At 47.0% G+C, this 17,787-nt stretch overlaps 1 protein-coding gene across 1 annotated transcript in view; it reads left to right on the forward strand.

Moving 5' to 3' along the window:
* The window catches only part of PRPF4 (pre-mRNA splicing tri-snRNP complex factor PRPF4), a 206,958-nt gene that overhangs the window by 104,073 nt on the left and 85,098 nt on the right, over positions 1-17,787 (forward strand). Inside the window, exon 5 of the mRNA XM_078642126.1 lies at positions 14,923-15,002. Within this exon, the coding sequence (XP_078498252.1) occupies positions 14,923-15,002 (80 nt within the window). The remainder of the gene's footprint in view (positions 1-14,922; positions 15,003-17,787) is intronic.

The following is a 17,787-nucleotide window of genomic DNA, read 5'->3' on the forward strand; positions in this document are numbered from 1 at the left end:
ATTTGCACTTTTGACTTGTTTTAGCTTAATATCAGACACGCTCAAAATGCAAATTTTTTTACTGGCTCTCTGAGCACACTGTTTTTTTCACAGCATTTTGTTACATATTCAAATTGATTTGGCTATTTGATTAAGCTCTTTTATTCTGCAGTGAGCTGATCTCACACATGAGGGCGTCCTACTTTGCTCTTACGCAATTTAAGGGCTGTGCTATTTTATCGCATCCTGCTGCTGGATTAATACATAAGAAAACACATTTTGCCTGATTACAAAAAGGTTTTTATTGCACCAGGGCAAACATATGAAAATCGGTTGTTGAACCAATGCTAGATGTGAAGGACATGCGAGCTTGCTGATAAATCATTTTACATGTGCCAGTGATTTTAGGAATTTGAAACTAATCTATGCTCGACGTTTCTTTACAACAAAATTAATTGTGCGGACTTTGCATTGCTTTCGCTATTTACTAAAAACATTTAAAATGCAAACTGTGTGTGTGTGGCTGGCTCTGGGTGTGTGTGGCTAGCTCTGGGTGTGTGTGTGTGGCTCTGGGTGTGTGTGTGGGTGGTAGTAATTGCTGTCTGCTGAGCTCGTCCGTAGGGTACAATAGTTCTCACATTTGCGAGAGATTAAGCTATTGGCAATGTAAATGACAATGCCATTTATTTATCTGTTTTCAAAACCAACACATAAATACAAATGTTGTCATTTGCAATGCCAATAGCTCTAACTTCTCCAAAGGCGAAACCGTTGCATTGTAAATGCTTGTTTAAAATTTGTATTCAAGAAAACAGATATTTAACAAGCAATAGCAAGGTTTCAAACACAATGTTCATTACAATGTATTTCCAGAATTTTATAATAATTGTTGATGTTCTTTATGCCCCCTTTCTTACATACAACTAGAGACTGTTTTTGGAAGGCACAAGACTCCTAATAGGTGTTAACAATTTCCAAAAGGAATCTGAGTTATGCGTTAACGTTTTGGTCTCAATTATTGCATATCTTCAAGACCATCTTCAGGACTGTGTCTTTGAATAAAGATGAAGGACCCTCTTTGAGGCCAGCCAAATGGTATTTGGCTGGGACGTACAGGGCACAAAGCTATAAAGTCACGCTGTTAAGGAACTGAAAGATTTATGTGCTTTAGAAGAATTGTCGTCCCAGAACATACTTAATAATGTTCAACGTTGTTTAGGTGTACAGGGCAGATATTGCTGGTACTACATCATATACACATGATCTCATTTGTTTTTAAATTGAATGGGAAAACCACTTTCTCAGATAGCTGTTTGCGTATATGTGCCAGAGAGCAAGGTCTCGAAGAATCTAGAACGTGCTGTAGAGTATAGCGACTTGATTTGGCGAAGAATCACCAGAATTTAAGTGGGTAAATATGACCCGAAGTAGATCGGTTATCCTAGCTTCTCTCTCTCTCAGCATTAGCAAAATATCTCAGTTCCTTGAATGCGTGACTTTATAGCTCCATGCCCTATAAGTCCCAGCCAAATACCAACCCGATGATCTCACAACAAGGGGTCCTTTCTCTTCATTCAAAGATACAGTCCTGAAGATGGTCTTGCAGATATGCAACAATTGAGACAAATATATTGACTTATAACCCAACTTTGTTTTGGAAATTGTTAACACCTATTAAGAGTCTTGTGTCTTCTAAAAACAGGCTCTAGTTGTATGTAAGAAAGTGGTCATAAAGTATCTCAACATATGTTATAAAAGTCTGGAAAAACATTGTAACAAACATCGTCAATGTATGTTGATTTATGTTTTGAACCCTTGTTATTAATTGTTTAAATATCTATTTTCTTTCATTCAAATTTGAAAGCACATGTACCTGCATAGTAAATTGATTTCTTTATTTTCAAATTATCCTATGTAGGTTAAATAACATTCAATTGATTTGAGATGGCATTCATAGACATCATTTTAGAATAAGTATATCTGAAATATTGTTTCTAAGTGAATCCCTTGTTGACATCTTTACCTATTTGATTACAGTTACCCAAGCCTACAAGGGAATAGTGGGTTGCCCTCTTGTGCATTCTAATTCTTTACAGTACATTCCGGGAAAATCTCAACATTGACATATCAGTTCAGCCTATCATGTATACAGTGCTGCTGTATAGTAAGAACTGTCCTACTCCTCTCCTTTTGTGCTCACCCTATAAATATTTGTCATTTGTAACCTTTACTTTTCCCCCTAGGGGAACACGTAACGGTAACTGATCAACGCTATTACAAGTTCAAAACATTTTATCTGATCTTGTGTACCTATTGAGTCAGTATCATTTGAATTTTGACTGTAGTAACTATCGCAGCCTACTGCATAAATGTCATTTTGATTATTTACAACAGGTTGTTGCTTACAACATGTGAATTCCAAGACACTTGTTATAATTATGTATTGCTGTTGAACTTCTTCTGCTTTGTGCTTCCTACAGCTGGCAACCTTCCATAATTTTTTCCTTCAAATGTCTTTATTGGCATTAGTTGTGAGTCACCACAAATTGTATAGGATACAATGGTCAACATCTTCATAAGATGGGTAGACAGACATGTCCTAGCATTTCAACATTTACAATATTCAGGTAGCAGGTCATATAATGGCATTTGTGATAGCAGAGGAGAGTGAGAGAAAAAAGGAAAAGGATTGCAACCTATAGTGCCATAATGCACCTTGTCATGCAAAAAATTGGCAAATGTATATATCACACAATAAAAAGAAACAAAGCAGCCTACTTTTGAAAAAACCTGTAGCTGATACTCCCATTTTCGGCTATGTGGAGGTGCAGTAACGTTGGCAACTGGAGGATATTGTACCTATGAAAAATACAGGCTAGTGGCAGGTCCAAGGGAGGAAACGGTGCTAGGTGAACCCTCATGCAGTCCACTCCGGAGAGCACAGGATCTGCTGTTGATGTTTAGTGAGCAAGTGTGTGGGTAATGCAATGGTACAATCCGGCTACCGCCCAGTTAATAATACTGAGGTGTTGTGAGCTTGAGGGGCGGATTCAATCTAGTGAACAACTAAAGAACGTAAGTGTCCCACATTGTGACTGTCCCGTCACCCCCTTCGTGGTCTTTGATCATGCATCATGGAATCCACTTCTGCCAGAGCCCATTTGTGAGTCACTCTAAGCCAGCACTCCATCATGGGCGGATGAGGGGCCTTCCATGCCATGGCATTTAAATGCTTAAAGAGAATTAATACCAAATCAACCAGCTTCAGATAGTGTGTGGTACGCTTAGGTTGTTTTCTGTTCCCCAAAAGACAGTGAAGCAGATCTGGGGGTAGCTGGACATCATTCACTGCCGACACATGGTCCATCACCTGGGTCCACGTGCACATCAGCGGTGGGCATTCCCAAAGAATATATATAAAAAAAGCATCTATGTGACCACACCTCTGGGACACTGCTGGAAACATTTTGTGCTGGTGGTGCGGTGTAAGGTAGGTTTTTATGCAGATAATTTATTTGCTTGAACTTTAAATGGGACTTGCGCAACACTCGCTTCACCTGTTCTAGGACCATGGTCCATTGTGTGGTGGTCAATTCCGTGCCTAGGCAATATCCCATTTGGCTTCCCTTGGGTCAGATATTCACTGTGTCCCCCCTGCAGTACTATGTATAATACCGCAACCGCCCTGTGGCCTAGCCCGTGTGTTAAGAAGCCCTACAAACCCGAGTGCAGTGACGGCTTGGCCAGCCCTGGTGCCTATATGTTCCCAATTACTGCCCTAAACAAAGTGTGTGTAAGAATTAGACGTACCCGAGTTCATATAATTCCTGTAGTCCTTGGAAGTAGAGTAGAGCACCATTGCTATATAAATCAACCACATGGGTGAGCCCGGCATTTCACCATGGTGAAGCATCATGAACACTCAGAGTTTTCATGTCCGGCACGCTCCAAATGGACAGTTGTGCGGCATTGGGGGTCAGTGCACATCTGGGTCCAGATGAGCTTGGCTACTCGCGTGAGCCTGCTCAGTCGTTTGGTTTGTCTACCCAGCGAGAGCAGCCACTCCAGTACTTCCATGCCCCTCCCGTCCAGGTCTTACCGAACCAGGCCACCCTCCACCGTCCTATCCCCTACTAGCCAACACATTGGCCATTGTAATTGTGCCTCTGTGAAATACAGCTCCAGATCCGGGACCCCAAGTTCCCCCTCGAGCATGTGGCACTGAAGCATGGGGATTGAAACCTGCTTTCTAGCCGAGCAGATTCTCTAATGAGGTCAGGCTCCTCAGATTCCTGAAGAAGGATCTAGGTGGCATCACTGGCAAAGCTACAAAAAACATAGAGGAGCCTCGGAATAACCAGCATCTTTGCTACCGATGCTCTGGCCATAGGCTAGAGGGGTAGTCGTGTCCATGAGTGCATGGACCGGTGCACGGGAGCCAAGGCCTTACCATGATTGCCATTGAGCAAGTCCCTGTCAGTGTGGTAAACATTTATGCCAAGATAGCCACATGTCTCAAAATTCCAGGGTAGTCATCAGACTTTTGTCACTTCAATATGTTCCTGTGCAATCCGGTGGAAAGGGAAGATGCCGGATTTGCCCTAGTTCAACCTGAGACCAGCCATCTCCCTGAAGTGATAGAGCAGGTCATAAAGGGCCGGTAACGAGTATGCATGGTCCCGTAAGTAGACTAACACACCATTCGCGCTCAAGGGCACAGTGTGCAAGTCTGGCCCTCCCCTGATCCCCAAACAGGGCTCCTGGCTCGCAGCATAGCCGCTAATGGCTTCACAGCAAGTACAAAAATTCCTGGTTAATAGAAGCATCCTTGGTGGGTCCCCCTATGTACGGAAAAAGAGCGTGAGATCTGATGTGATGTGATGTGATGTGAAAAGTATTTGTAAAGCGCAGCGTACACTATACAGTTTCTTGGCGCTGGTATAGAAAGGACAGAAGGCACCGCCTGGGCAGGGCGCGGGGGTGCATAGCAGCAGTAGGAAAGAAGAAAAATAAAAAATAAAAAGGGCCGGAGAAAAAGAAAACGTTTTATTTGTACGCAGTACGGAACAGATGAGTCTTAAGGAGGGATCTGAAATGGATATAGGGAGAGGCAAGCCTAATGTCCAAAGGGAGGGCATTCCAAAAAGATGGAGCAGGAATGAGAATCGTAAACCTCCCCATTTCTTACGCTTGACTCGCGGGACTTTGAGTAAAGCCGAGTGAGCCGAGCGAAGATTGCGAGAGGGGATATAGGGATGAATGAGGGAGGAGATAAAGGTAGGGCCGCCTGGTTCTGGACAAGCTGCAGACGTTTGAGTTGATAGTCTGGGATGCCTACGTACAAGGAGTTGGCGTAGTTAATCCTAGAGATGACTAACGCCAGAAGGGCTAAAGTAAGCGCCTCGGTGGTGAGAAAGCGCGCGATTTTCCAAATTTTGCGCAGTTGGAAAAAGCAGGAAGAGACAGTGGCATTTATATGGGGCTTCATCGAAAGATCTTTACTGATGATAACCCCCAGACTTTTGGCTGAGTCGACTGGACGAGGGGGAAGACCCAAGCTAGCAGGCCAGAAATTGGAGTTCCAAGGGTTGGAAGGCCCCCCGACAAGAACCAATTCGGTCTTGTCGGGGTTAAGCTTAAGGTGGTTTGCCCCCATCCAGTTGCTAATGTGACAGAGGGTAGCTTGAAAATCTGAAACCCACTGGTCCGAGGGGTCGATGTTGAAGACCAGCTGGATGTCGTCCGCGTAATTAAACGCGGTGACATTCCTATCTCGAAGAGACCGGATCAGGGGGGTAAGGTATAAATTAACAACTATTTACAATGCAACGGTTTTGCCTTTGACAATGTTAGAGTTATTGGCATTGTAAATGTTAAAATCTTTTTTTTGTTTTTTTGAGTAAACAGATAAATAAATGGATGGCGGGAGCAGGGGGCATAGGACGGAGAGGTGGGGAAGAGGTCGGAGGACTCTGCGGTTGTAGGGGAGAGACTATGGAGAGGCAGCAGATGGTGGGGGTGTAGAAAAATGGAGAGGAGAGACCCTGAGATGAGGAAGAGGCTAGAGCTGCAGATGGGGGAGGAAGAGGTGGCTAAACTCCGTAAAACGCTTCAACACCTCGTCAGGAGCAGGACGCGATATATGGTTACACTTACACCACGGAGAGGGAAGCGCCTGCTGCGAAAGCTGGCGCTGGAGAGAATAGGAGGCGGGAGGGGTTGGGGAGGAAGGGACGGAAAGAGGGTGCTGAGCAGGACTGGGTGAATGCAGAGAGAGAAGGGGTGAGGAAAGAGCCTGGACTGAGAGCCCCAAAGTCTTCCAGAGATGGAGATAAGAGTCCCTATGATTGGGGGGGAAATCGGGAAATGCATTTAGCGGGAGGGGGGCGGGTTAACGGGCACACGGACAGCGGGAGGGGGGTGACTTCAGACCGGAGAGCGCGCGCGCGCTCCGGGGAGACCACTGGATAATCCAATGTGCTAAAAATGGCGCTAAGACTCTGCCTCGGGGGACCACCAGATGATGCCCTCAATAACCTGACAATTAGGCAGCAAAACTGCTGGGGCCCACAGCCCGTAAATAGTGGCCCCCGGGGAGGTCGCTGTTGAACGGCAGGGACCCCAGTGAAATGTGCTCTGGAGCCGCTGCAGCTTTCATCGAGATCTCACTGGTGCCTGCGCACCAGACCTGCCTCCAACCTCGGCATTTGTTCAGATTCTTCTGAAATTGCTACTGCATAAACCCTTATTGACATATATTTGGAAAATGACGTACCTGCATGCATTATCGCAACCCACCTTAGTCAAGCATGTCTGGTGTATCGTTTTCAAGGTAACAACAACAAAAAAGATGTGCAACAATCACCGTCAGTGTAAAGGCTTGAACTTGCGCCCTAAAGCAGGCAAACGAACAAGCACCTAAGGGCACACGGACAGCGGGAGGGGAAGGGGGGGTGGGAACGGACAGCGGGAGGGGGGTCAGGAACGGGCACACGGACAGCGGGAGGGGGGGCGGGAACGGACAGCGGGACATCGCGCAACCCACCCCTGAAAACGACATTTTGGAAGTGTGGCGAAAACAAAGCTTTAAAAAAAATAATAAACCACCGCCCACCGCCGCATGACGATTTCGAAAGGGGCGGAAAGCCTAAAATTTGCAGGAACGCCCCCGAATCTGCTCTCAGGATGACGAGCAGATGTCTGTTCCAATGGCTAGCCTCCATTTATGGAGCTAGCCAATGGAAACAGAGGCGGGGACCAAAGCCACTCTACTCTTCTCATAAGGTTTTCCCTGCAGCTGCGCAGTGCGCAGCTCGCTAGTCAAAACCTAAAACAAGCAGGCAACAGAGTCACACACAAAACCGAGGGGGCAGGGAAGCAGCTCTACTTGATAAGAATAAATCAGAGATCTGGCAACGATGGGCGTGATCATGGAGGGAATACCCAATCCACAAACAGGAGAGTAAGAAGCACTGCAACCAAATTTGCAAAGTAAGGAAAACATCAGAACCCATAAAATAAATGACAGGCTGACATTGTTTATGTAGCCGCAGTCTAAATGCAGAAGTGTTTAAGTAAAATGTTTAATTAGTTAATACACAGGCCACATTATAATATTATGATCGAGGCCAATATCTGGTGAGCAGTGCAAACCAGTCGGACAGCTGGGGTATTGGAAGTATGTGCTTAGTAGTGGGCTAGATTTCAATGTACTGAAACCATAAATATACACCAAATATTGAGTCCGGAAATGGAAAACCCTTGTTAACAAATACAGTATTGTATGCCATTAAAGGCTTGTGCTTAGAATAATAAGTGCTGAGCAGAAATGCTATGTTGACTCTTGCCTCCTTCAATGTACGTCATCATATACACACACTAGTACCACATACATCACCAAATACATAATTTACAGTCAGGAGCCACATACTCAATTACATACAAATAAACGCATACTTTAAAATGCACTTGACCAAGATGTACACCATTACATGCACAAGTCACGGCAGACCATAGCATAACCCATACAAAATATTGCCACAAATGTCATCACAAACACGTCAGACTGGCACGTAACTACCACATGCATAAGTCACCACCATGACCATATCACAGACACACATCACCATAATAAGTAAAGAAAATACATTGCACTGCAGTAACCCAAACAAAGTAAACTGCAGCATTTTATGGGTTTTCAAGAGGGAACGGAGAGAAGAGAGTGGGAAGGATAGGATAGAAAGGAAGAGCGAAGAGGCTAGGCGGGGAGACAGTGAAGGGGTAGGCAGTCGTAGTGTAAGGGACGGGAGCAGAAGAGGAATCTTCGAGCTTGGGTACGTTACGGCTGTACGTTAGTACGCCGAGCCCTTATTCTTTGTGACCCCTCTGAATACTTTGACAAAGTGCACGGGCCGCCAACCACTGAGGGTGGGTTACTAAAAATGATGGCATTTTCTGCTTGTCTCCGAAAGGGGGTTGGTGGCTAGCCAAGCAGGAACACAGGGTCACCACAGCCAAACATTCAAAACAGATAGTGCCTCCGCGTGCCATTTAGGGGGAAAAACGATTTGTAAACACGCCGGGTTATTGCACAAGTAGGGAACGCAAAAGCACAGAGATTAAAAAAAAACATTTTATCCGGGCACACGGACAGCGGGAGGGGGGACGGGCACACGGACAGCGGGAGGGGGGAGGGAGACGGGCACACGGACAGCGGGAGGGGGGACTTTAAAACTCTTTTACACACTTTCAGTTGAAAATACAAACAGGCAGTACCCACATACGTGAATTGTAAAATGTTGCTACATGCGCCATAAATCTGCACTCCCTACTGCCCTGAGGAAAGCGCTCCACGTTGTCTGTGCTAGTCGAAGGCGGCGTGATTTTCACAGGTACTTAAGCAGTCTAGGCGTAGGTGTGTGGGCTCGAATGGCGCCAGGGCCTTAAAGGTTAGGAGACTGGGCACTCGCCACGTCCTCCCACTTGACGGGTGATCAAGTTTTTATCATCCTAATTACGGGCACCTGGACGCCAACAAAGGTGATCCAGGGCCCATGGATGGCGCTGTAGCAAGGATTAACGATCGGATTTACCAGAGAGGTTGAAACTCCGGACTTTACCTGAACAGTGACCTGCGACTGGCGAGAGAAGCACTAGAGGGCTCAGGTGAATGGTAGGCGTTGCCATCGCTGCTTCCCTTCTGGTACCTCGGGTGAGTTTATTTACCTCCGTGTTACGTATGAGGAGGGACAGGCAGTGCACGCCAACATCAATAGATTCAATTCTTAGTGCTCCAGAGTCTGGAGTTAGGGAGTCGGCATTTGTAGTTACCATACACAGGCTGGTACTCGGCCGCCGTTGGCAGATGAGTCACTCCTGACGAGTGACGAGAAGACTTGCGGGTGGAGCTCCATAATTGCGGGGAGTGACTCTACTCCTCAGGGCTGGCCAGCAGCAGGCAGGCTCATGCCGTGAGCCGCGGCGGAAATTCACGGGTTTGACGCCCGACCTGTCTCTTCTGATAATTGTCCAGGCACGGCTGTCTGGACTCCCGTGAGTCCTAGGGGAGGGGAGGGGGTCCAGTGACAGACAGTAATTAGACACTTTGTCTGGCAAGCAGTGGGGCCCCGGGGGGCGCGGCCCTTCTGCGATCACGGCTCGCGAACACGGACAGCGGGGGCGGGGGGGTGGGAACGCGGACACGGACAGCGGGAGGGGGGGCGAGAACGGGCATACGAACAGTGGGAGGGGGCGGGAACTGGCACACGCTGGTTCAAGACGGCACGGCGGAGCTTCTCAAGTAAGCTACTGCCCGGCCGCCATCTTCGGACTAATGAGCAAAACAAACCTTCCAAAAAAAAAAAAAAAAAACACCGCCGCATGAGGATTTAGAAAGGGGCGAAAAGCCTAAAATTTGCAGGAACGCCCCTGAATCTGCTCTCAGGATGACGAGCAGATGTCTGTTCCAATGGCTAGCCTCCATTTATGGAGCTAGCCAATGGAAACAGAGGCGGGGACCAAAGCCACTCTACTCTTCTCATAAGGTTTTCCCTGCAGCTGCGCAGTGCGCAGTTCGCTAGTCAAAACCTAAAAAGGAGTGGGGATAAGGAGGAGCCCTGCGGCACGCCACAGGTCAGCCCCACCCTGTCGGCGGAGAACTGGGATAGCCGGACCGCCTGTTGGCGGCTGGTCAGAAACGAGCGGACCCAGTCCAGGGCAGTGCCCCTGATGCCAGCCTGCCTGACACGGTCGACCAGGATGGCATGGTCGACCGTGTCAAAGGCGGCCGACAAGTCCAGGAGCACCAGGGCCTGACTGATGTTAGAGTCGGCCCCCCTACGCAGTTCTTCCATGACAGAGAGTATGACCATCTCTGTGGAGTGGGCGGGTCTGAACCCGGCCTGTTGAGAGTCAAGGAAATGAGATTGCTCAACAAACAAGCTCAAGATGTTAGTGGCGTGAGATTCGAGCACCTTGCTGAGATAGGGAAGGAGGGAGATAGGGCGGAAGTTGCTCATGATCGTGGGGTCGGCTGTAGGTTTCTTTAAGATAGGCACTACCTCGGCTGCCTTAAAAGAGCTAGGGACTAGGCCAAGAGAGAGGGAATTATTCAGGAGTGACAGGGGGGGGGGCTGAACAAGCAGTGAAGGCCTCGCGTAGGATTTTGGGAGGGCAGCAGTCAGTGGGAGACCCTGAACTGACTTTGCTTAGAAGGGCGGAAAAGTCCGCCTCCAAAATGAGGGGGATCTGAGTGAGAGAGTGGGGGTTGAAAGGGTCAGCGAGGGGCCCGGGCGTGTCAGATAAGGGCGATACCGAGATGCTGTTTTTGATTTTTTTCAATCTTTTCGACAAAGAAGTAATTGAGAGAATCGCAAAGCCCCTGTGAAGGGAGAGGTTTAATGGAGACCCTGTCGGGGTGAGACAGTTCCTCCACGATCGAAAAGATATCTTTAGCTTTATTAGCTGACTCCAAAATTTTGTTGGAAAAGTATAGGGATTCGGCTGACACAATGGAAGCCTTGTACCCTTGGAGTAAAGTTGAGTACTCTAGCCTAGCTTCAGGGGTATAATTTCTACGCCAACGGCGCTCAGCTTGTCTAAGTTCGAGTTTCAGGACTTTAAGATCCTCGGTAAACCATTTCTGGCCTTCATGAGGGCGCCTGACTTTGACCCGTTTTAGGGGGGCAACCACATCGCTGGCCGATTCGAGCCAGCAGGTTAAGTCAAAAGCTTGAGTATCTATAGAGTCGGATTTGGGGGGAATGGAGGTGCTGAGTAGGTCAACAAATTGGCTGATGTCCGCTCTATTCCAATTCCGGGCCGAGAGGTTCGCCTCCAGAGGCCTATTGGGGCGAATAGGGGTTTTAAGGGTAAAAGAGATAAGGGAGTGATCAGACCATGCACACGGCAATATAAGGGGGGCCGAGATCTCTAGGTTAGAGGTCCAGACCTGGTCCAGTATGTGGCCTTTTGTGTGCGTGGCAGAGTTAATATGTTGACAACAATTCAGGCCACATAAAAGATCAGAGAAGGCCGCAGAGCAAGCACTCTCCTTCTCGTCTAGGGGCCAGTAGTTGAAGTCTCCAAGGACTAAGATTTTAGAGTTATTGATAACAACCTGAGACAATAGGTCTCCGAACATAGTCGGAAAGTCAGGCATGGGCTGAGGAGGGCGGTAAACTAAGACACAAATAAGGGGTGACACAGAGGATTCCAACCTGAGTGCTAAGCAGTCAACCTGAGGAATACAGGGTACGGTAAGAACGGAGAATCTGGTTGGAAGCTTAATGATGGCTGCCACTCCCCCTCCGGATTTGCCAGAGGCCCTGTTGGCTTGAATGATATAATAGCCAGGCGGAATGGCTGCCAGGATGTCAAGGAGAGGATCCGTCATGCAACCAGGTTTCTGTTATAAACAATATATCGGGACTATCGGTTTCTAGAAGTTGAAAAATTTCCGTCTGATGTTTTGCTAGTGAGCGAGTATTGAGATAGCTCACTTTAAGCTCAAGGTTGGGGGGTGGTGTAGGTAGAGGGGAGTGAATGATGGGCCGGTGAGGGGGGGAAGCCAAACAAGCGTCAAGCTCAGGAAAGACTTCTCGAACGTGTCCCAAACCCAATTGATCAAGCTGCGACCGGGTAGTCAAGGCGAGAGGCCAGGGGGCATGCAGTTTGAGCAAATCGGTAGAGGAGTATTGAATAGAATGGGCAGAGTGAAATGCCCCTTGCCCCGTTCGGCCGCGGACGGGCGCAGACAGGCTTACATTTGGTGCGCCTTCCGAGGGATACACATTGATATGGGGTAAAAGAAGGGACGTGGCCTATGGGCTCGTGGGTGATGGCGGCGATGATTTACCCGCGGCAGCGCTAAGATCCGCTGCGCGTGAGTGTCCAAGAAAGCCCTGGGTGAATGGAGACCATACACAACCAAGTAAGCAGCCAGGTGGAAACAAATAGTTAAAAACACGAAGTGCAAAGTACAGTTTTTAAAATAGTGAGCGTCTCTCCCGGCTTTCGCCTCAGGAGTGTCTAATCCTTTCTAGCGCGAGCTTGTATTCAGCGCGGCTATTTGTGGTTTTTTTTTTTTAAAAAGGGGACGTGGCCTCACGTCAGTGGGCGTGGCCTATGGGCTCGTGGGTGATGGCGGCGATGATTTACCCGCGGCAGCGCTAAGATCCGCTGCGCGTGAGTGTCCAAGAAAGCCCTAGGTGAATTGAGACCATACACAAACAAGTAAGCAGCCAGGTGGAAACCAATAGTTAAAAACACAAAGTGCAAAGTACAGTTTTTAAAATAGTGAGCGTCTCTCCCCGCTTCCGCCTCAGGAGTGTCTAATCCTTTCTAGCGCGAGCTTGTATTCAGCGCGGCTATTTGTGTTTTTTTTAAAGGGGCGTGGCCTCACGTCAGTGGGCGTGGCCTATGGGCTCGTGGGTGATGGCGGCGATGATTTACCCGCGGCAGCGCTAAGATCCGCTGCGCGTGAGTGTCCAAGAAAGCCCTAGGTGAATGGAGACCATACACAAACAAGTAAGCAGCCAGGTGGAAACAAATAGTTAAAAACACGAAGTGCAAAGTACAGTTTTTAAAATAGTGAGCGTCTCTCCCGGCTTCCGCCTCAGGAGTGTCTAATTCTTTCTAGCCCCAGCTTATAGGGCGGTATATAAAAGCTTCACCCAACCTAAAAAATTAGGACCCATCCCAAACATATTCAGCACCTGTAATAAGTAGGACCAGCTTAGCATATCAAATGCTTTTTCGAAGTCCAGGGAGACCGCCACCAGAAGGCCGGCCCTCCTGGACATCACGTCCATGATGTGGCACAGACGCCGAATGTTGGAGTGCGCCGCTCTTTGAGGCACTAACCAGCATTGGTCCGAATGAACAAGTGAGCCAAGCATCAGGAGCAATCTTTTCGCAAGGACCTTATTCAGAATGTTGTGGTCCATGTTCAACATTGACAACAGGCGATAGAAGCTCGCCTCAATGCTTTTTTTCCTGGTTTTGGAAGCACCACTATAAGGGCCTAATGTAGAGATCTCGGCAAAACGCTCTGGTGGCGCACCACTTGATAGACCTCTAGCGCGCGAGGACCGAGAGTGGCCCTTAAGCTGCTTAGTACTTCACAGGGAACTCGTCTGTGGCAGGGGTCTTGCTGCGCACCATCTGGTGGATTGCTAGATTGATCTCCTCCACTTGAAGAGGCCGCTCCAAGTACAATAACTGCAGCGAGGTCAAGCGAGGAAGTGCCATAGCTCGTGAGTACTCCTGCACCGAAGAGGGTTCCTGGGGGGACGAGTACAGCTGCTCATAATAGTGGAGGAAGAATTCATTAATGTCTGCTTGAGTATTTCTCATATGACATGTGCTATCATATATGACGCCCACCAGAGGCTTAGGGGTCTCTGATTGCAATAACCATGCCGACGTGCGCCCTGGTTTATCTGCATCTGCATGCTGGCGGGCAAAGAAGTACTTATAATCCAGATCAGAGTCACTTCACCTCCTCTCAGTGTTGGCAACGCAAGATCGTCAGACGGGGGGTTGCTTCAGGAATCAAAACTTTCTCGAGTTGTGTGGTCTGTAGGAATGTCTCCAAAGCCAGTACACTGAGAGCCGACTTCCTATGTCGATGCGATGCAATGCCTCCTCATAACTACCTTTATGGTGTCCCACTCCAACCCATAGGACCCCTCCGATCCTGTGTTCTCCTCAGAATACCCTGGCTACCTTTCATTAGTCAAATTTAGTTTAAGATTTTTTGTAAGTCTAATCATGTCTCCTGAACTCTGGACTCATCCAGCATCTCCAACTCATTCATTGCTCTTCCTCATCCCTGCAACGCTCCGGGGGCATTTTCAGTGTTGCGAACCTGCCTTTAAATATCGCTGTATGAAAGATGAAGAATTTTCTGGCAGGTGCACGACCTATGGAATTGTTTTCTTGTCTAGCTGTATCATGAATAGAAGTTGCAAAGGTTTTAGAAGAGCATGTAATACACAGTGCTCTTTGTTGTGCTCTCTGTCACATAGGAAGGTGTAACTGAGTGACAGACATAGTAAATCGAGCACTGGAACTGTTTTTGTAGCATTGCCTATATAAAGGAATATAGTTGCGCACGTTGTTAGGATTAAAAAGATTTACTGAATAGTTTGAATAACACTTAAGACCAAGTAATCATTGTTTATTAAATAGATAATTATTATTTTGTTACGTTATGAAGAGGCATTTGATCATGGTCGTACATTAAAATCTACTTAAAAGTTACAAAACTTAAAGGTTTGTCTTTTACTGTTATATTTTATATCCAACTAAAACTAACATAAATGTGACTTGGTGCAGCTAATAAGGTACAAAACGTTTTGTAATAGAGGACAGAGCTGATGTTCTCCTCAGAAATTCTTGCCTGAGTTGTGTGCCTGATTGTTGCCCTCGCCTCTTTTTTAGTATCAGCAAACATGGTATCACGAAGGACCAGCTACTCTTAAGACAGCCAGGCTTTGGATTGCAAGCTATTCACTTCCACGGTAGGTTGAACCGCTGGGTAAGATGGGGATCCATTCTGTGCTTTCTTTAGGTGACATTATTCAGAAGTGAATTAGTATCCCAAGTTCAACATGGTTTAAAGATTTTAGTTTGTGATTAACTCAATCTATATCATCAAGGGATAATAATATCACAAGTGTAATAACAGTGCCTCGATGCTTATACTATAGTTGGGGCTCCCGGTTTTATGGTATTTATTTTTTTAACATTTCCGTCTGTATTTATATATATATTTATTTTTTGGCCATGTATTGGTATTCATCCATGTTTACTTTGTTTTGAGAATAAATCGTGTTGTAAAATGGTATATTTCCACATGTATTTCACTGATAAAGATGCCCTCATACTTTGGTAAGCTGTACTTTTGTCGTAGTTGTGCGAAAGGAATAATTTCCTCCACATCAAACATGTGACCTGCTGCCCAGCTTCGAACGCTTTTCCTTCTAGACCCCGGGAAGAGTCCCTATTTTCTAACAGAGGTGTCATGGGGGAAGGGAATGAGAGGAATTCTTTCCGAGAGGCCACGCTGTCCCACACCTCCAGTACTATCTTCGTCATAGGGGACTTCTTCAATCTTCGTGGCCTGTCATATTTCTTAAATTCTTTTTACTTTTCATAGGGGGAGCCTCGCTATCACCCTATCCTGGAATAGCCAGTATTTTTCGGATTACTCCCTGTTCCATTCCACTAAGTATCGCATCTGTGCAGCCCGGAAGTAGACTTGCAGGTTTGAGATCCCCAGCCCTCCTTCATCTGGGCATAAGCAGCTTAATTACCTTTTCATACGTGGTCGAGTTCCTGCCCACATAAAGTGGAGTAGCTCCCTCTGTAACAAGGCAAACAACCCTCTAGGGGGGGAAGGCCTACAGAGTCTGAAATAGAGCAAGGGCCTTTGATAGGATTGACATTTTAATGGCGGCAATGCACCCCAATATTGATAAATGATGATGCTTCCAGCTATTTAAGTCCTCTCAGATTTGTCAAGACAGATCAGCATAGTTTATCATTGTGGTTCCCGCGATCGTTGGGGCCAACCTTATCCCTAAGTATGTGAGCGATTGTGTAACCTGTTTCACTGGGAATCATTTTCCTAGTGCAGATAAGCAATCTTGTATGATTAACATTTGAGAGTCTGTGATTTTTCAACATTTACCTGCAACCTGGAAGGCAGTCCAAAGGTAGATAATTCTTCCAGAAAAGCTGGAAGCGAGCCTGCAGGATTTTCCAGTGAGGTCAGGATATCGTCTGCATAGAGAGTAATCGAGTGTCTCTCTCCACCAAATGGGATATCCCTGATGTCAGGATTGTCCCTAATTTGCTGAGCCAATGGCTCAACGTACGGAGCAAATAGGGGGGTGATAGTGGGCATCCCTGCCTGGAACCTCGGTGAACAGCAAAGGGGTTTGATGAACTGCCATACACCCTGACTGTGGCCGTGGGGGTGCTGTAGCAGCTCGCCACCCAGGCCCGAAATCGATCGCCAATACGAAGATGAACCAGAGTCTGTTCCAAATAGCTCCAATTCACTCGATCCACTGCCTTTTGGGCGTCCATGTCTGTTTGATGTGCCTTATAGATTAAGTGTAGTATTTACTGTGTATTTTCACTGCTATTTTGCTTCTGAATAAATCCTGCTTGGTCAGGATCTATAATACCGGCATCAACGGTCCTAGTCGCGCCACAAGAATGCTCGTGAGTAACTTAATGTCTATGTTTAATAGGAATATAGGGCGATATTATCCACACAGTTTCTTATCTTTCCCTGGCTTGGGTATGACAACAGTATATGCTGCTAATATATTTGAGGGGATTGATCCCGGTCCAGCAAAGGAGTTAAATAATCTGGTCAGTATGGGAGCCAACAACTGACTAAACGTTTTAGAGAAGCCTGCCGGGTAACCATCCGAGTCTGGGAATTTAACCACTTGGCTGCTATGGCTTTTCCCCTCCTGTGCTGAGAAGCTTTGAAGCCCATTGTTCATGACGATCTCACCTTGTCATGAGCACAGCTCCAGTGTGCCTCATGACGAGCTGAGCTCGTCATGAGCCTCAAAGAGGTTAAGAGTTTTAAGATTAGAAATCGCTGCGCTTAACCTCTTCAATCCTTATGGGGCCGTCAAGGGAAGTAGCCTGGTCAGAGAGTGTGTGCCCCCTCTAGATAAGAGGCTATGTTCTGGGTTTCCAGATCTTCTCCCATATAGAGCTCTACATAAAAGTCACAAAATTCTTCCACGTTGTGTACGTTTTCTGTCAGTTCCTCTCCCCCTCTAGCTTTAAAAGATTGGATCTTCGTTTTCTGTCTCCGGGCCCTATGTATACTACCTAATAGATGTGCCGTTTTGTCACCCTCCTATGTAGTAGGAATGTTTCAGTTGAAGTGCCGCATGTTCTACTCTGTCTAGGTCGAGACCCGCTAATTGGGCCCTCGCTGTTTGTAGCTGGCCCCAGACTCTAGGTGCCACTGTGTGGCTATGTACCAGCTCAAGCTCCCTGATCTGGCTTGTTAACAGTTCCCTCTTTTCTTTGAGTGCTTTATCGTCCACTGCAGATATTGCTATGAGTTCCCCTCTCGTCACTGTCTTCAGTGCCTCCCATAGCTTAGAGATTGAGGTGTCTGGGATGTTGTTTATGCCTAAGTAGTCCTGTATGGTCTTAGTGAGTGGCTGTATCACCGGTGGCCGGAGCAGCATATGCTCTTGTAACCACCAGCTCCCTCCGTGTTTCTTCTTGGGTGGAAAGTGTAAGGTGAGGGTCACTGCGTCATGG

The sequence above is a fragment of the Lissotriton helveticus genome, chromosome 5_1 (genome assembly GCF_964261635.1).
Source record: "Lissotriton helveticus chromosome 5_1, aLisHel1.1, whole genome shotgun sequence".
Lineage (NCBI taxonomy): Eukaryota > Metazoa > Chordata > Amphibia > Caudata > Salamandridae > Lissotriton > Lissotriton helveticus.